At 48.6% G+C, this 19,484-nt stretch overlaps 2 protein-coding genes across 3 annotated transcripts; both read right to left on the bottom strand.

Annotated features, from left to right (window-relative positions):
• Positions 1–1,777: 1,777 nt before the first annotated feature.
• LOC120669434 (tol-Pal system protein TolA-like) lies at positions 1,778–8,058 on the bottom strand. The gene is made up of 4 exons (XM_039949190.1): positions 8,006–8,058; positions 5,472–5,553; positions 2,411–2,768; positions 1,778–1,791 (listed from the first exon to the last, which is right to left on the bottom strand). The coding sequence occupies exons 1-4, from the start codon at positions 8,056–8,058 to the stop codon at positions 1,778–1,780; spliced, it is 507 nt and encodes a 168-aa protein (XP_039805124.1).
• A 1,166-nt stretch (positions 8,059–9,224) lies between these two features.
• On the bottom strand, positions 9,225–18,501 carry LOC120671362. 2 transcript variants are annotated; one of them, XM_039951657.1, is made up of 4 exons: positions 18,280–18,501; positions 11,187–11,388; positions 10,313–11,116; positions 9,225–9,556 (listed from the first exon to the last, which is right to left on the bottom strand). In XM_039951657.1, exons 1-3 carry the CDS (start codon positions 18,411–18,413, stop codon positions 10,352–10,354), a joined length of 1,101 nt encoding a protein of 366 aa, XP_039807591.1. In that variant the 5' UTR covers positions 18,414–18,501; the 3' UTR covers positions 9,225–9,556; positions 10,313–10,351. The 2 variants fall into 2 exon arrangements, with proteins under 2 accessions (XP_039807591.1, XP_039807590.1); XM_039951656.1 differs by having other exon boundaries at positions 10,351–11,116; positions 18,280–18,500.
• Positions 18,502–19,484: the final 983 nt, after the last annotated feature.

The raw sequence follows: 19,484 nt of genomic DNA, 5'->3' as shown, positions 1-19,484 counted from the left end.
GCCAAGCTTCCCTTCCTAGCTCTTCAGCGTCGCCACACCGAGCTCCAGAGGCCGCCGCCGCCCGCTCCCGTCGTCCCGCCTCCTCATGCCGCCCCGGCCCTAGGTGAGGCCGGGAATCAAGCCACCACCTCCTCCTCTTCCTTTCCCCTCTCCTCCCGGCCGCCGCCATCGCCCCGGGCTGCCGGAATCGGCCGCCGCCGACGCCTCTGACCCCTCCCCTATTTTGGTCGCGAGAGGGGGGAGGAAGGAGGGCAAATGTGCCCAGAACCCCCTGCCCTTTGCAATATTTCTTAAAGTGTCCCCCACTCTCTAGACTATTTGCAAAATAAACCTTCCTCTCTATTCTATTCAATTAAGAATCCTTCCACCCTTTGGCCTTTTGCAGATAAAGCCCTATCCTTTATTATATTTACAACCAAATCCTCCACTATATAAACTTATTTATAAATAAAACCCTATCCTTTTCCAGAATAACCCAAACCTTCCCCGAAATTCTAATCAAGTCCTTTCACTAATTACAAATGAGTCCCTGGGCCCTTGTTTAGACCCTAAACACCCCGTTAACCTATCATTTCATGCCAAACAACCTCGGATCGACCTAAAACTCTACCACGCCTCTCATAACATAGTTTTGGCCAGGCCATTAGGAAACCGCCCTAAAATATTACTCCTTTCTCCATATCTTAATTATTTCCGATTCGAGCTCAACGATAAAGCTTTTATTTCTTTTTCTTGATTGTGTGCTTGTTTGTATACGACGTAGATCACGGTGTGAACGAAGGAGAGCCCGCCGACGAACAGCTCTGCGAGCAAGCGAACGAGGACCAGTTCCGCGACCCCGAACCCGAAGGACAGTACCTCGAGCAGGACTTCCCGAAAGGCTTCGAAGACGGCAAGTTAAATCCCGCCCTTTGATGCATGTTTTGTCCTAGTTTTTATAAACACAACCTATTGGCCTGTTTTATAAAATTGCATATATTTTGTCTGCTGAAAACATGGTTGGATAGCCACCCCTTGATTTGTTATAACCATTCCTTGACCACCTAGATTAATGTCTGAATGTGTTTTGTTTGGACGTTAATCGCTGCTAGAACGCTTAGGACCTTATACACAATACAACTTATTTTATAAAGAAAATGTGTGCTTATGTGGGAAGGGAGAAATGTGGAATTTCGAAAGATGAGTTTAGACGGGATGGATGGCAATTCTGTGTGATTTGCCGATTGGTGTGCTCGTGCCTGTGTGGCAGAGCAAGGAAGGGAGATATCCATCTTGTCACCACTAAGGACCGAGTTGGTGTGTCATCTCACCTAACTCCACTATCGTGCAAACCACTCGACCGTTGAATGGGCAACGGCTTAGCATAAACCCCACTAGTTAGTCTGATAGCCATCAGGAGAGCTGAGAGCAACGGGTGATCAAGGAGAAGGGATTAGCTCTGTGTGACTTATGCCCCGGTTACAACCTCTGTTATAGGTCAATGACCCCCTTGGTGCATCCTGTGATGGCTAGTCAGGGCTAGCTAAGGTGAGTAATGGCTTTGTTGGGATCTGCACCGACACTAAGGTGATCGAGTTGCGGTACCCCGCTTGTGGGTAAAGTTGCACACCTCTGCAGAGTTAAAACCTATTCGAATAGCCGTGCCCACGGTACTGGGCGAGTTATGGTGTGTTCACATAACTAGTATTTACTTTGGGATGGGTTGGCGTGAGTTGTTTCGGAAATGTGTCCGGCAGTTGTGCCGTGTGATACGGCGGATGAGGAGTCCGGTAGCAGCCTAAGATTTGGGTCCTGTGTAGGCCAACATTATGTGTTAGTCGGTACAAAGAAAAGCTCGCTTTGAAAATCCTTTCTTTCAAATGAACCCATGAATAAGATATTGTTTTTTCCCGCAAATTAAACCGTAGCCTTATCCTTGTTTTACCCTGTGCATTATATATTGTTTATACCCCCTCCGTGGGTGTGGTTGGACTTGCTGAGTACGTTTGTACTCACCCCATCCTTTATTTTTACAGAGGAAGACCCAGACTTCGTTCCCGACGACGTCGAGTAGGGTACCGTCCTGCACCCAGTCTTGCCTGTGGATTAGGGTCACCCGCAGGATATACCGCATGGCGCAAGACTCTGATGACCGTCTTTTTATAATTAATATCGTTGTGTGTGTGTGTGGGTTATAATCCTCGCGATAGGTGCGCTTCTCTGCCCATTACCGCGTAGAGTTGTACGGCGATGAACCATCTGATGTAATAAATGTGTCATCAGCCTCCTGGGACTGATGTTTGTATCACATTTAAGTCTTCTCTTATGAGGGGATGCTTCACTGCAGCTAGTACTTCCCCAGGGTGAGGAGGAACTGCTCCCTCCATCTGGAGTAGTTGCCGGAGCTGGTGTCGAGGACGACGGGGACGACTCTGGATGCTCTGCACGGCGACCCCCTGGGCGTGCAGGTTGAGGACGGCGGCGGCCTCATGAAGAAGCAGAGCGTCGTTCAGATCACCCTCGCCGTCGGGAAGGGAAGCATCCGTGGCGATGGAGTGGGCGTCGTCCTTGTCGTCCAGGGCGGTGGCAGCGGCTTGGCGCTCTCGCGTGGCGCGATCTAGGGCTTCGCGCGGGTGGGCGGCCGCGGCGGCCTCCTGCGCGGCCTGACGAGCAGCGAGCGCGTTGGCCTTCGACGCGGCGGCGTCCGCAGCAGCCTTGGCAGCGGCGGCGTCCGCCTGGGCCTTGGCGGCGACATCCGCGGCGGCGGACTCGGAGGCAAAGAGTCCGGCCTTCGGCAGCGACGATCCGTAGATCGGTGCGTAATGGGCGGCACCGCAGGAGGTGCGGCGGGTCTAGCGGCGTAGGGGGCGCGCGCTAGGGTGCGGAAGCGGGATCGTGGGGATCTCAGACTCGTGATACCATGAAAGTAAAGAGGATTGCGTGGAATAATTGCTTGATTAGGATTTAACACAAGGGTTACATTTATAGGCAGGGGATGTCCTGCCCGACCTAATCAGCTGGGTTCGGCACATGAGCCGGCCCTGGCCCTGGCGCACAGCACACCTGGGCCCTATCACGCACACACACATATACAATTCTAACAGGTGTGAACTTGAAAAACTAAGTCATGATAAAGCATTAACCTAATTTATATTATGATGTGAAATATTGTATCGCCATAAAGTGACCAATTTAAGTAAAAAAGCATGGGTGAATTAACAAGCATAATTCATATGTATATGTTACAAATGAGAAGGAAACAGTAATGGTGTTACCTCACACAACTTAATTTTAAATTTATTATGCCTTAACGATCGGGCCAGTTCCATTTCCTGAAAATTATGACATGCACAAAGTAAATGCGCAGTCCTGGAATCTTAAGAGGGTACAATCGATTATAATAAATAATTATTCATTCAAATGGTAATTACACAATGTAATGGAAAGCTAAATAACCTCCAAATGTGAAGGAGAGAGGACACCCTCCAGCTTCTGAAGATCCCTTTTGTGCATCACTTCATGATCTTCCCGAAATGTATGGAAAAATGACCGTGCTGCAGGACAAAAAAAGAAAAAAATGCTCTGAATAAACTAAGGTGAAAAACAAAAACAGTTCTATGAAAGTATGCAAGAACGAGAAATACCTTCCTGCATATGTCCCTCTGCCACTAGATCCATGAAGCAATGGATAAAAACTGGGTAAAGGACGCGAAGTAATTCGTGCTACGCAAAGAGATCAGAATTAAGAAACATGAATTATATTGCCAGATTTAAGAACAGAAAGGTGCACCTTAAGAAAAAGAAATCAAATTATGATCATAAATGGTTTGTGCACCGCAAGCAAATACCCTTTTGACAAATTAGAATCGCATAAGTAGTCAGGTGCAAAACCACGCTTAAATGAACGGATTTTTTTATCATAAAAGGAGGCCAGACGTGTAATCACTACTACAGAATTGGCCATTGCCAACGGGCTATCACCGCCGGTTTAACATGAACCGGCGGTGATGAGGTATCACCGCCGGGTCCCGAGTGGGTGGCCGTAGTGGCCGTTGGAACCGGCGGTGATGCTGATTATCACCGCCGGTTCTTGTTACGAACCGTTGGTGATGTCCTGCGGGCATATCACCGCCGGTTTGTAACACGAACCGGCGGTGATAATAAGCATCACCAACGGTTCGTGTTACAAACCGGCGGTGATAAGCCTGTACAGTACAAAACCCCAACCCCTCCTTCCTCCTACCACCTTTCTTCTCCAACCCGACGGCCACACCTCTCTCCTCCATTGTTGCTGCCGGATTTTGCCGAAATTCTCATGAAACCTCACCATTTTTGATGTATTGGCTCCACCAACTTATTCTAAGGTTAGTAGCCATCAATTCATTGGCTTTGTACCCATTTTCTTGGGATTAATGATGCATTTCGTGATGAATTGATCAAGGAGGGTTTTTTTCTCCATTTTTGGATCATTTCTCATCATTGGAGCTTCTTTTTTTGTTGTTTGAGTGAACCAACTTGTGATAGGTTTGTAGCTAGCAATCCATTTGATTCATAGCCTTTATCGTAGGATTAGTCATTCATTTTGTGATGAATTGATCAAGGAGAGTCTCTTTTTCTTCACTTTAGGATAAATTCTCATGAACACTCTTCATGAAGTCATCATGGAGGCTCATTAAATTTTGAGGACTGGACTTCACATATTTGATTCAAGGTAAGAACTAGCTCTTTATGGTTAGATTGTTGTCATAATTGCGATGATTGGGATGTAAGGGGTCTTTCTTAATTAGTTTATAGGATATTTATTAATTGTGATGATCGAGATGTAAATTTTTTTTCTTAATTAATTTAGATGGCATTTCTTAGTTTTGATGATAAGGAACTTGACAAAAATTGTCAATGGTGAACCGTTTCTTCCTGGTATTCGTGAAATTGTCAATGGTGACATACCCTATGCAGAAGTTGTGGCAAAGATTCTGACCCCTGACAGGGTTCAAGATTGTAATCCCTTCGAGGTAGATGAATTCATCTGTCTTGATAATTTGCAGCAATTTATTATGGAATAGTATCAATTAGTGCTATTGATGAAATAAAATGTTTTATGGGATCTGATACAGGGGTTGTAATAATATCTTAAACATATCTATTGTACAAATGATGCAATATTATTATATGAAAATATTTTTTTGATGGGAAAAAGGTCTTCACCGCCGGTTCGTGTATTCAACCGGCGGTGTTGATGTCTCCATCACCAACGGTTCCAGATACGAACCGGCGGTGATGTGTGCACATCACCAACGGTTCTGGAACCGGCGGTGATGGCCCCGCTATCACCAACGATATAAATCCAACGCCTCCCGAACCGTTGGTGATACTCCTTACGAACCGGTGGTGATGAGGGGTGCTGGAGTAGTGAATGTGTTGCTTGAGGCTAACAGAAACGAATCAACTTGGATACAAGGTATCAAAAGCAATCACATTTACTAGTGATGTACCTTGTATTGATCAAGAGAACTATATGCCCATGTTCTTAGTTTACTATATCCATCATGGTATCTTGCCGGATCATTGTCAGACCTGTAAGTAATTGAAGAACATAAGCAGACAAAAGATGGTATATGGTAATATCATAAGAGAAAATATAAGCCCTTCAAGAATCTGCGTATATTAATGGATTAGAAAAATATCTATGGACAGATACCATAAAAAACTGGCGTGTGTGTAAGTGTCTGTGTCAGTTTGTGTGCGTGTGTGTGTAAAAAACTTTATTAGTGGGTTACTGGCCTCTTCTTCTACTCGTGTCCTTCTGAATGGAATTCCTGGGGAGACTATTTCACCGGCGTGGACTGAGGCAAGGTGATCCTTTATCACCCATGTTATTTATTCTAGTCATGGATGTTTTCAACAGTATTGTGAAGAAGACTAATGATGAAGGATTACTGCAACCGTTGGCAGCAAGAAATATACACCATCGGGTTTCTTTGTATGCTGACGATGTGGTTCTTTTTCTCCGACCGGTTGCTACTGACTTGCACATGGTTGAGGACATATTGCGGCTATTTGGGTCGGCTACTGGTCTTAAAACAAACATACAGAAGAGCAGTGTCTTGCCCATTCAGTGCTCTGGAGATGATCTATTGGTAGTACAAGCTCACCTCCCTCGTGAGATCCAGAACTTTCCGTGCAAATACCTTGGCCTTCCTCTTTCTATCAAGAAATTGACCCGGTCTCAGCTCCAACCAATTATTGACAGAGTTGCGGATAAGCTCCCAGGATGGAAAGCTGACCTGTTAAATCGGGCAGGAAGAGCTATATTGGTTCAACATGTTCTCACGGCAATGCTAATCTATGTGGCCTCTGCTTTGGACCTGCCTCCTTGGTGCTTAAAGGCCATTGACAAGATTCGTCGGAATTTTCTATGGCGGGGCAGGAAGGAGGCTAATGGAGGGCATTGTTTAATAGCTTGGCCTAAAGTCGCTAGGCCCAAAGAGCTTGGAGGACTGGGCATTTTAGACCTGTAGCGATTTGGTTGGGCTCTCAGAGTGCGTTGGTTGTGGCTTGGCAAAATTGAGCCGGAGAGGCCATGGAGCGCCTTCCTAATTCCAGTGCACAACTGCGCCAAGTCTCTGTTTGCTACTGCTGTACTTTCAGAAGTTGGCAATGGAGCAAACACAAAGTTCTGGACAGACAAGTGGCTGGATGGATGTTCCATTGAGATGTTGGCTCCCAATTTATTTGCTTATGTTCCAAGGAGGAGAGTCCACAAACGAACTGTACAGGAAGCTTTGACAAACGACAAGTGGCTGGAGGACATCCAAGGCCACTATTCAGTGGCGGTTTTATCTGAATATCTTGATATTTGGGCACTAGTTCAGGAGGTGGTATTACAAACTGATGTGGAAGACACTCACAAATGGCGTTTTGAGGCTTCAGGGCAGTTCTCTACTAAATCAGCATATGAGGCCTTTTTCAATGGGTCAGTTTGCTTTCAGCTTTGCAAACTGATCTGGGGATCATGGGCGCCAAGGAAGTGCAAGTTTTTCTTATGGCTAGTTGCCCACAATCGCTGCTGGACGGCGGATAAACTTGCTCGCATGGGACTACCTCACCCGGAGCACTGCCCCCTCTGTGAGCAGGAGGATGAGACGATCAATCATCTCCTCTCAGCTTGTGTGTTTGCCCGCCAGTTTTGGAATGAGTGGTTTTCTGGTTTTGGTCTGCAAGAACTCACCCCACAAGCTGTCAATGTGGACTTCTATGATTGGTGGCAGCAGAGTAGAGACCGATTGCACACAAGTTTACAGAAGGGTTCATCACCTTGGTTGTGCTTGGAACATGGTGTATTTGGAAGACTAGGAATGATGTGGTGTTCAATGGGGCTGCTCCTAGAATTAATAGAGCTCTTCTCCTTGCACTGGAGGAAGCTGAATTTTGGATGCTTGCAGGTGCTAAAAATCTTAGTGCCATGGTCGCTACTAGGCTTCCCAACTAGCTGTTGGTTGTGAGCTTGGTTGGTCTCGTTGTTTTTTGGAGCGTGTGTAAGTGTCTGTGTCAGTTTGTGTGTGTTGTGTGAGTGAGTGTGGTGTATGGCTATTTTGGCCAAAACTCTCCTTCTATTAATGTAATGATATGCAGCTCTTCTGCATATTCGAGAAAAAAAAAACAATTTTGACACCCCTTAACTCCATAATGTGAGTGCCGATTCCTCCTAGACTCTCTCAGCTAATTATTTTCAAGGGACGAGAAAACTAGATGAAAGTTCACATCCAAGCAAGCAAACTAGTCAAATCATAAACTCCGGGCACCCAGGAAAAAATGCACCATTTCGAATTCATCCGAACAAATTACACAAGTCCACTAGCTTCCATCGTACCGGAAGCTACCGCACAGGCGGAGACGTCATAGGATAGGACCCACAGCCTAGCTAGAGGCGAACCTACCTTTCAAGCGCAACATCGGAAATGGCTGAGGTGGAGAGGCGATTGCGCTCCTCCTGCAGCGTCAGCTCGGTGAGCCGGAAGCCCGGAACCCCTTGCGTTGCAGGTACTGCTGGACCTTCTTCTCCATCTCCTCGTCCTCCATTGCCGCTGCCACCTGGGTGGGGTGGGGTGCGCAGCGAATCGAGCACCGGCGAGCTCTAGGGTTTAGGGGCCCGGATCTCCCAAGCGCGCGACTGGTAGAGGGCGACTGAGGGTGAAGAGCGGCTGCACTGTGGCGGCGAGGTCGCCCGGCTAGTGAGGCGACCGAGGTCGTAGGCTCGTAGCGAGCGGACCTGACAGCGAGCGGTACGACGGCGCGACGAGCGGACACGGCGGCGCACTGCCGGGATGGCCCAATGGGGCGGTCGCGTCGAGTTGTTGGGCCCCGGCCTGGGCCGTCCCTGCTAGATGCGTTGGTTTCTTTTAGATGGGAACGAACACTGTTTTTTTTTCTGGAAAGAAAAGAAGCAGATGTATTAAACATCACACCCTGGCAAATCGTCAGATACGATTTTTTTTGTATAAATTCAGGGACCAGACTCATATACATCTCAGAATCAGAAGTCAACATGCTAGCTCCATAGGTTGCTAAAAGGTCAGCTACCTTATTACAGATCTATTACAAAGCGACAAAGAACAACATGAGAAATCCATTCGCATAAGTTCTTGAATCCGACACACTAAGCATCCATCCGCACTTCTATCTATATCTATGGAGCGTAGAGCTGATGCCAGGACAAAAGCATGTGTCTCCAAAATGATACGAGTCATTCCAAGTTGCGCAGCCTGCTAAATAGCCTTGAGCGCCACAACTAATTCAGTTTGTATAGCCGAAGTTGCTCGAGAAATCTTACCAGCCCCGATCAGCAGCACCTCGCCTTTACTGTTCCTCGCTACAAAACCCCAGCCTCCAGTTCTTTATTTTGATCATATGCACCATCAGTATTGATCTAATGATCTTGTAGAAGTTTTCAGGTGGGGGACTCCACAATTGATTGGCAGGGGCCTGGATTTTCCTCCCATTAAAACCTCCAGTTTTTTTAAATTGAAGCAAGAAAAATTATTGAACCCTGAATTTCAGCAGCGTATTGCAACTTCCCACCATCATTCACTTTATTTCTTGCCGACCACCATCTCCACAAGAACACGAACTGGAGAACGAACGCTGTTGGAGGAGGATTTAGGTGTCGTGTGTACAGAAGATCGTAAATGATTCGGAGCTCGTGTTGCTATGGGCCGTTCGGGATGAGCTTGTCGACCCACCAATGGTACTGGACAAGGTTAGAACTTTCTCACATTGAGCCCCAACACAGAGCCACAGAGTTCAAAAAAAAAAACACAGAGCCACAAAGAGGCATCAGCTTCAGAAGAGGCACCCAAATCAACCACCGCTAGTAGTATCACTACCATGTCGGCATGTCCTCTAAAACGAGTACCACTAGTCCACTACCATGTTAGCACCTTTACATCTTGTACACAGGACAGAACGTGTTCCAGGGTTAGAACACATTTAAACAGAAAAAACAGCTTGCACATGCATTTCCAGAGACAACCATGAAAACCATGCCCATGCAACACCTCCCCAGAAGCTGTTTCCATACCTGCACAGACAACAAATCTCATTGAAATAAATTTCATTTACAATATACACAAACAGTAAGCTCACTACAATAAACTTTCCAAAAAAAAAATTCACAAAGACCGCCTCACAGGTGATCCCCGAATTCTGATTCTAATCAAAATGCTTCACAGATGGAAGACAACTTTACTATCAGTAAGCATGAATCTAGCAGCTCAGGATAGAAATTAGAATTCACCATATATAAATATGATTTGCTCAATAGAAAGGTATCTAAATTATGACATAAATGTCCAACCAAACAGATGAAAGAGTTTCACATGAAAAGATCATGATCAAGTACTAACTGTTCGTCCTATTGCAAAATATGCTAAACTAAGTCCCTATCACTTGGTATGTAAGCATGTGTAAGTGTTATTGCCTTAATACACTTCACGTGGAAGAACAATCTGCATCCAAAGTTTATAGAATACTAAGCTGTATCTCCCTCATCTATAACTATCATGTTACCAAGAATAACATGAGCTTGCACGATTCCGCCAATAGCCTCATGGGTCATGGCTCTACAACTGTGCTGGAAGATGAACTAAATTATGACATATAAAGCGTGAATGCTTGGGACTAATTGTGTTCTGGCACTGCATGCTTATTATTTGGATTGCATTTACACTGCACGATTACTTGCGATGCATCATGGTCACAAACAGATATCAGATAGCGAACAGGAATGATTAGGCTACTAAGAAAAAGGCTACCAGACCCCACACTACCTAAATACCTATCAGATCAGATGGGGAGTGCAAATTGGGCAAGTACCTCAATTATTGTTGCCAAACAATTTCTCTCGCAGAAGCTTCAAGCCTATTGCATGCTCAGATTTCAGCTCATCAGTCATCTCCCTAGTATCCATGCCCATAAAAGACGTGTATGTTTTCAGCATAGCAGCCTCCCTCTTGAGCCTCGCCGCCTCAACCTTTGCGTCAGAAACCCGCAGCTGGACCTTTATGAATTCTTCATGGCGTTTTTTAGTTGCAGCATGAATATCAATGCACCTCTTTATATCTTCATCCAAACCCTTGTCAATAGCCTTGACCTTGCCTTTGCCATTGCATTGTTTCTTAGCTTCTTTCTCCACTGTTGGATGTTCCTTTTCTCTGGTATCTTCAGATGTGGGTGTGCTGTTCCCTACCTCTCCCTCATCACCCAGTTTCCTTTTGTTTGATTTCTCAAGGTCCTCCAAGACTGCATGCCACTTGGGTTCGTCACGGAGAGCCTTCCAGCAATGCAGAACTACGAATGGGCCTTCTTTATAGTCGTCCAAATAAAATTGCAGAGCCTTTTCCATCAATTGGTCATCCGATTGACTGTTTTCTTCAATTGATGCAGCCTTCTTCAATGACCAGCAGAAAAACCCAACCCATCTCTTAATCTTTTGAAATCGATCTTTAAGATGCTTCACTTTCCTTTTCCGTTTTGTAGATGTGGTGCTATTGTAGAATGCAAGTACATCTCCCCAGTATTGCTCATTTTTCTTGCCATTACTGCTGAGAGGGTCACTGGAACAGTTTAACCAAGCGCGCACCTACAATTTAGCTTAAAAGGTCAGAGACAGCTCAATTCTTGGTGAAGGGCAATTTAATGATTTTACTTACCAATCTCAAGTCTTCATCTGGTTTCCATGACAGGCGCTTCTCAGTCCTAACATCATCGCCATCATCAATGTTGATGGCAGGTTTACTTTTTGAACCAAACGCAGCATGTTGAGCCATTGGAACAGGAAGTGGTTGTGGTGGCCATGGTGGCGCAAAATAAGCATGACCATTTGGGGGAAAGCTTAGAAAACCGCCAGGCATACTGTGATCCATAACATAGTAAAATAAAGCAATTAATACCATATATTAGCATGACACAACTGGTACATACATTCAGAATCTGATTTCGCTCAAACAAGAGGGAGAACGATTCACTGTTCTAACCCTATGCATAAGGGGCATTATCAAACAAAAAGTAAATTCAATAAAACATCTTCCTTACTTTTACATAGTTCTGGAATTTTGGCCGAATTATCATTTCATCTTTCAATATGAGCAGTGAGGTTAACAGTTAATCCTTGGCAACCATTTAGGCATGCGTAACCTCTGATTAACTCAATGTTGAAAGAACACAGAAGCATATGCACGCACTGTTACAAATGAGATAGAGGCTAAACAGATCGATGTATTGGATAGCCCCAAATGGGGTTTATATAGTACATGAGCACCCAAACCCTAGACAATAGGAAAAGACTAAACTACCCTTGACTCATTTACTCTTATACCCTTAACACCCCCTCTCAAATGCAACATGGATGCAATGTCGTTGCATTTGTAGAGTTGATACTAAGCACTAGACTCAACAAAAAAAAGAAAATGATACATCCAAAGTCTAAAATCAAAGATGACATCAAAGCGTGCAACTCTTGAACTTGTCGATGTAGCAAATGGTCTCCTCCACAAGACAGCTGTTTTGGAGATTTTGAACCCGATGAGATTAGTGATGTGCCAAATCGAGCCAAATGAGAATAGAGATAAACCACATCTGCAAGACGGCATGCTGTGGTACTATCGTGTTGATGACTAAGAAGGCCACTTGGTGATGAAATGTAGCAAGAAGGCCACGAAAAGGCCAAATGGCAAAGATGCATCAACCACGACGACGAAGATGGGTTGCCACAAATCATGGCAAACCCAAAAAAGAAAATGGCTCATGGGAAAGCAGTAGCAAAGATGACAGATAATCCCTTCCTCTATTCTCTCCCAAATAAGCAGCATGAAGCTATAGCAAAGGATGTGACTGATTGGAAGAGAAGAGATGAGCAGAGAGGGAAAATATCACCGCTGGGAAGAGGCTCATGGCTGCAGCAGATCGAGGGCCAACAGCTCGGCCGAAGCTCGCACGTGATAGTATAGAAGCAGAATGCTTACTTCATTGCTAGCCCAAAGAGGCATATTTATACTGGTACAAGTCGGTAGACTTACTACTTGCCTGAAGTGGTAAAATCTAAGTTGACTACTGCTACTTCTGCTGTGTACAGCAGATATACTTGCTAGTTAAGGAAACTACATGTCACTGCTGACCTCATATACTAATATAGGTCATGGGTGACATCACAGGATTATATGTGCAGCTTATACAATGCTGCTAGCTTTGGAAAGTGCCTTAAGCTAAGACTTACTCATCAATCACCCCCTAAGTCTTGGCTTCTTCTAGTTTTGCAATCTTGATCATGCCAATTTTGCTGCGCAGCTCTTCAAATTGGATCCTTCCCAATGCCTTGGTTAGGATGTCAGCTAGCTGATCTTTAGTGTTGATGTAGCTCACCCTTGTCTTCCCTTGATCAACACAGTCCCTGATGAAGTGGTATCTTGTGTCGATGTGTTTGCTGTGCTCATGGAAGACAGGATTCTTGCACAGCTTGATTGCTGCTTTGTTGTCCATCCTTAGCTCAAAGGGAGCAGGTTCTTCATCTTGGAGCTCCCCGAGCAGCCTTGACAGCCAAATGCCTTGGCAGGCAGCAGATGTGGCTGCAGTGTACTCTGCCTCACATGAGGAGAGTGCCACAACTCGCTGTTTCAGCGAGTACCAGCTGATAGGACAGCTGCCGAGGAAGAAGATGCAGCCACTCGTGCTCTTGCGAGTGTCAATGTCACCAGCCATATCACTATCAGTGTAGCCGACCAGCTTCATGTTCTTCTTTTCTTCTTCCTTCTTGTACTGGAATCCATAGGACAGAGTTCCTGCTAGGTAGCGCAGAATGCGCTTTACAGCAGCAAGGTGCTCTGCTGTTGGGGCTTCCATGAAGCGACTGACATAGCCCACAGCAAAGCTGATGTCAGGTCGAGTGTGTGTGAGGTAGCGCAGGCTCCCCACAATGCTTCTATACAAGGTTGCATCTGCTGCAGGTGCTGAGCTAACCTTGCTCAGCTTGAACCGTGGCTCTATGGGCACTATGCAGGGATTGCAGCCTTGCATTCCACCAGTAGTGAGGATCTTGGCAGCATAGGCAGACTGAGATAGGGTGATCTTGTCTTTCTCCTGTTTCACTTCAATGCCAAGGTAGAAGGAGAGCAGTCCCAAGTCACTCATCTTGAATTTTGCCTTCATCTCTGCCTTAAATCTTTCAATCTCCTTTGGATTGCTGCCGGTAATGATGAGATCATCCACACAGACCCCAATTAGGAGCCTTTGATCTCTGCAGCCACGTGTGTATATGCCATGTTCAGTGGCACACTGCTTGAAACCGAGTTCCAGCAGGCTGGCATCAAGTTTGATATTCCATGCGCGTGGTGCTTGGTGTAGGCCATACAAGGCCTTGTCCAGCCGATAGACAAGGTGTTCCTTGCCTTTGATGGTGAAGCCCGGTGGCTGCTCGACATAGACCTCTTCTCAGAGCTCGCCATTGAGGAAAGCCGACTTGATGTCGAGGTGGTGGAGTGACCAGCCAGCGTGTGCAGCTGTAGCGACCAAGAGCCGAACAGACTCAAGTCAGGCTACCGGCGCAAACACTTCATCGAAGTCAATGCCGGCGTGCTGCACATATCCCATGGCGATGAGCCGGGCCTTGTGGCGAACAATGTTGCCAGCAGCGTCCTTCTTCACCTTGTAAACCCACCGGAGCCCAATTGGCCGATGTCCTGGTGGGAGTTCAACAAGCCGCCATGTCTTGTTCTCCTCGACTGCCCTGATTTCTTCATTCATTGCTTGCTGCCACTCCAACTTCTTCTTTGCTTCAGCAAAGGATGCAGGTTCCAGTGATGAAACCATGTGCAGCTCACCTTCAGCCAGTTCACGCTCCGCCATGCCGAGCAGTGGTGCGTCATCGCCGAGGACATTGTCCAGGCGGCGGAAGCGCACAGGCGTGTCGCTGTGCTCTGCATCAAGCTGGTCTTCAACATCAGGTAGTGGTGTGGCGAATTCCACCGGAGCTTGTTCTGCAGTAGGTGCTGCAGATGGCGCTGGTGGTGGTGTATGAGCTGTTTGCTCTGCACCCCCATCAGTTGGAGTCGGTGATGCTGCTACTATTGGTGTTGGAGCAGCAGGTGCTGGAGCATTATACAGCATGGTGGTTGACTCGACAGTGAACTCCTGGGTCCGCCACTCGCCATCTGCTGATTCTTCCACCTTGCTCCAGTCCCAGCCCCTCTTCTCGTCGAACACCACGTCTCTCGTGATGTGGACGCGCTGGGACACAGGGTCAAACACCCTGTATGCCTTGGTTCCAACTTCGTAGCCGATGAAGACAACACCAGTGCTGCGATCTTCCAGCTTGGACTGATGAGGCCGCGTCTTCTTCATGAACGCCAAGCACCCGAAGGTGCGGAGAAAGCTTACGGCCGGCTTCTTGCCATACCAGGCCTCATATGGTGTTATGCCATTGAGCGCCTTGGTTGGCGCCCGGTTCAGGAGGAACACGGCTGTTGACACGGCTTCTCCCCAAAACTTGGCGGGCATGCTGTGTTGCTTGAGCAGGCTGCGCGCCGTTGCCATGACGGTCTGATTGTGCCGCTCCACAATGCCATTCTGCAGCGGCGAGTATGGTGCCGAGTGATGGCGCTGCACCCCCTTCGCCGCGCAGTAGTCACCAAACTCGAGGGAGGTGAACTCCCCACCATAGTCAGTGCGTAGGATCTACAATTTCCTCCCACTTTCAAGTTCTGCTGCAGCCTGGAACCTTTTTATGGCTGCTGGTGCATCGCTCTTCGCTTCTAGTAGAAGCAGCCACATGAAACGGCTATAATCGTCGACCAGCAGCAAGAAATACTTCTTGCCGCCGGGGGTTGCAGGCGTGATAGGGCCACAGATGTCGCCATGAACCAAGTCGAGGGCGTGCTCAGCGCGGAACTTCGTCTGAGTAGGGAATGGCGTCCGCTTCTACTTGGTGAGGACGCAAGTGTCGCAGAACTGATCTGCGTGCTCGATTGCCATCAGAGTTGAGGTGGAGTTGGGCGCGTGGTTCCTCCAGATGGATTTTGAACAGAGCAGGGGTGCTCTGTTTTGGTGAAGCAGCGTCCACCTCCTCTGTTTTGGAATAGCAGAGCAAAGTGCTCTGTTCCAGCGGTGCGCAGACCTCCGCCATGACCAGCGCTGGGCCATCGTCTTCCTCTTCGGCAAGATTGGCCCGTTCCCTGCGAGGCTTGCGGCAATCCTTGGCCCAATGGCCGTATTTGCCGCAGTTGAGGCACCGATAGAACTGCCTCTGATCGCGAGGTGGATCGCGAGAGGAATCGCGGCGGGGCGCCCTGTATCCTCCTGAGCCACCTTGCTTCTTTTGCTTGCGTGGCGGTCGGTGATGGGCGGTGTGGGTGGTCCTGCAGCCTCCAGCAGAAGACCCCTCGCCGGAGTTGCGTTCCTTCCAGTGTGCCTCCCACTGCTCCTCAGTGAGGTACAGCTTGCCTCCCGCTTGAGGTTGTTCCACCGAGGAAGAGGTTGCTGCAGGGCGCTCATCCACCATCTTCAAGCGCCCGGTCACCTCCTCAATGGTGAGTGTGTCGGTGTCAAGTAGCGTAATGATAGACAGGGCTATCTGCGCATACTTGTCTGGAACCACTCGAAGCAGCTTCTCGATGGCGTTCTGCTCCGAGACTTGCTCACCATAAATGGAGAGCGAGCTCATCATCTCGGAGAGGCGTAGGGCGAAGTCGTCAACCTGCTTGCCATCGCGGAAGGAGAGCAGCTCCCAGTCACGGCGGAGGCGCTGCAAGGTCATCTTCCTTGCACGGTCAGAGCCAACATGGATTGACTTGATCGCCTCCCAAGCTTCCTTCGATGTGCGCTTGCTGGCCAGCGGCCGAATCATCTCCGCCGGCACAGCAGAGAGGATGGCATCTACAGCCATCCGGTCTTCCTGCCGGTCAGCATCGCCATGCTCTATTGCGTCCCATAGTCCCCTGGCTTCCAGCTTCACCCGCATCAGGAGGCTCCAGTCCTCATAGTTTGTGCGAGTGAGCTGCGGGTAAGGGGTGCTGCTGGCTTCCTTCACGATGCGCTGGACAACCACCTCTCTGGTCTGTCTCTGCGTTCTGCCACGCCGGTGTGGTGGAGAAGGGGAACGGCGGCGATAGGTGCGGAACCGGACATCGCCTAGAGCTGAAGTCATGGCGCCTCACTCTCTTAGCAGCAAGACAGGGAAGAAAGCAACACGGCAAGAAGCACAGGTCTCTCAGAATTTTTTTTGCTCTGATACCAAATGATAGTATAGAAGTAGAATGCTTACTTCATTGCTATCCCAAAGAGCCATATTTATACTGGTACAAGTCGGTAGACTTACTACTTGCCTGAAGTGGTAAAATCTAAGTTGACTACTGCTACTGCTGCTGTGTACAGCAGATCTACTTGCTAGTTAAGGAAACTACATGTCACTGCTGACCTCATATACTAATATAGGTCATGGGTGACATCACAGGATTATATGTGCAGCTTATACAATGCTGCTAGCTTTGGAGAGTGCCTTAAGCTAAGACTTACTCATCAGCACGCGGGCGGACGGACGATGCAGAGCAGGGGGAGCGGACGGATCCATGGGAAGACGTGCTGCTGCTGCGGAAGAAGACGTGACGACGGGTGGACAGCCGACGGCGGAGGGAGGTGCGACGGGCGTGCGGACAGCGCACGCCGGACGCAGACAGCGCGGACAGGCGGCTGCCTCCAGCAGCCGGATCCGCGACAGGCCGAGTGGACGGCGGCAGCGACGGGCGCCGACCGCGAGGACGAAGACGACAGGCGGAAGAGGCGTGGACAGCCGGATTTGCGACGGGCAGATCCGGCACAGACGGGCGGAGACGGGGCCAGACAGCGCCGGATCGAGGTGGCACAAGTGGACGGACGGCGGAGACGATGCCGGCGGAGGAGGCGAGCGGCGACAGGCTGGACAGAGGCGCCAGAACTGCTGTTGCTGTTGCGACACTACCTAAAAAAAATGGGTTTGGGGGGGGGGGGTGTGGACGGAGGAGTTGCCGCCCCTTGGAGGATTGACCCTCCCAGGGACGGCGCAGCGGAGATCGACGGGGGACTACCGGATCGGGGATTTCAACCGTGGCTGTGATACCATGTTACAAATGAGATAGAGGCTAAACAAATCAATGTATTGGATAGCCCCAAATGGGGTTTATATAGTACATGAGCACCCAAACCCTAGACAATAGGAAAAGACTAAACTACCCTTGACACATTTACTCTTATACCCTTAACACGCACGACAACGCTTGATCCTTACAGGATACAAATTCAAAGAAGGATCATACAAGCTGAATACTGCTTGTATCTTTCGAGCATATAATTTATTTCCCAGCAGAAAGCAGACTGCAGCCTTTATCAACTGGAGGTCGCCAGAATTTTTGGGTGCAGGTTTGAATAAGAAAAATGCTGCCTCTTATCAGTTCTCCCCTCTATAAAAACATAATAAACCCCTTGTGAGCCTCATTGTACATATTCATCCTTTTAAATAATAATATATAAAAATAAAGGTAGGTTGCTCCCCGTGCCGGTTTCCTCCCAACAAAAAACATAATCCCAACTCCTAAGCATAGCCCATTTCTTACTGCTTTGTCTCCAAGAAACAAATCCTAGAGGCGTGAGGGGGAAATACCATGAAAAAACAAATCATCCATGGCGAAATAACAACAGAATACATGGCACTTGGCGCCGGCGGAGGAACGACCGCGACGGAGGCAGCACGCCACGATTTCTGGGGAAAGCGTTGAAAACTACCTGGCGAGCGCGACGTTGGGGTGCACGGAGGCAGGGAGGCGGGCGCGGTCCCCGGGTGGCGGGAGCTCGGCGACGCGCAGGCCCTTGCGCTGCAGGTACTCCTGCACCTTCTTGTCCATCTGCTCGTCCTCCATTGCCGCCGCGGGGGGAGCCCAGCCTGCAGGCTCTAGGGTTTAAGGCTCGGATCCGGCGAGCGACGGGACCGGGGGGGACGCCGGGCAGGAGGACGGCGAGGCCCGAGGACAAGGAATGGGGAGAGGGGGGTGGTTTGGACTTGACGTTGTTCTGGGCTGCTGACCGTCGTATACTTGATGGGCTTCTCGCTCTGTGTGATAGGCCGCGTTCAATGGGCCAGTGTTTAGTTAGGGAATAGGTTTGTCGGTATTGTTGGAGGCCTCTGTTCTCGTGGGCCTCACAAATCTGGCTGGACCAGTGTTGGGCCGTTCTCGGGCTCCGTCGCTCAAATGATTGCCAACACCCGCCCAACAACAGGCCCGTTCTCGGGAGCTTTCCAGGGAGCTTCAGTTCTTGTCATTCAAGGGATTACTGACCCAGAATCGATGGAAGCGATCGCTTGCAGAGAGGGGCTTGCCCTTGCCAGCGACCTCACATTCAGGAAGGTCAGGATTGCTAGTGACAACATCAGCGTTGTGAAGAGCATCAGAGGTGACGACGACAAAGGCATCTACGGGCATGTCGTCCCGGAGATCAAGGCCAGAGCGGGATCTTTTGTCTCGTCGGAGTTTGTTCATGAAGGCAGAGCTTGTAACGCATCTATTTATTGTGAGTTAGGTAGACAAGTATGGTTTCTTTCGCCGCCTGTAGGCATTTGTGCTTCTGTATCCATAAACATTCAATAAAAGGTGGCTTTTCCCTCAAAAAAATAACAACGGGCCCGTTCTCGGGTTAAAAAATGGCTTGCGGTCGTTGATTGCAAAAAAAAATCGTGTCAAAAGCAAAGGAAAGCGAGGGTGTTGAAAAGAAAATGAGTCCCAGAAAAAAAACAGAAAGGGGAATCCTGCTGGATCAAAGAAACGGCGAAGAACGGGCGGACGACCAACACACAGGCACGATCGTGCGCGGCGGACGGAGGACCAAAGACGGCGGCAAGCTCGAAGGCCGCCGGCGGCTGGATGGGCACCGCGGCGCACGTCAGGGCCGACGTCAAAGCGAGCGCCGCCGCTCCACGGCAGCAATCGTGCGTC

This window comes from Panicum virgatum, chromosome 4N (genome assembly GCF_016808335.1).
Source record: "Panicum virgatum strain AP13 chromosome 4N, P.virgatum_v5, whole genome shotgun sequence".
NCBI lineage: Eukaryota > Viridiplantae > Streptophyta > Magnoliopsida > Poales > Poaceae > Panicum > Panicum virgatum.
This window is presented reverse-complemented; position numbering and strand designations above follow the sequence as displayed.

Excerpts from the sequence above, each read along its gene's own strand:
- LOC120669434 (XM_039949190.1), bottom strand. The coding sequence starts at position 8,058 with ATGGAGGACGAGGAGATGGAGAAGAAGGTCCAGCAGTACCTGCAACGC. Across the intron at positions 5,554-8,005 it reads CAGTACCTGCAACGCAAGGG|GTCTGACAATGATCCGGCAA; the intron begins GTTCCGGGCTTC and ends AATTACTTACAG. Across the intron at positions 2,769-5,471 it reads GTTCTCTTGATCAATACAAG|GCCGGACTCTTTGCCTCCGA; the intron begins GTACATCACTAG and ends TCGCTGCCGAAG.
- LOC120671362 (XM_039951657.1), bottom strand. The coding sequence starts at position 18,413 with ATGGAGGACGAGCAGATGGACAAGAAGGTGCAGGAGTACCTGCAGCGC. Across the intron at positions 11,389-18,279 it reads CCCAACGTCGCGCTCGCCAG|TATGCCTGGCGGTTTTCTAA; the intron begins GTAGTTTTCAAC and ends TATGGATCACAG. Across the intron at positions 11,117-11,186 it reads CAGATGAAGACTTGAGATTG|GTGCGCGCTTGGTTAAACTG; the intron begins GTAAGTAAAATC and ends GCTAAATTGTAG.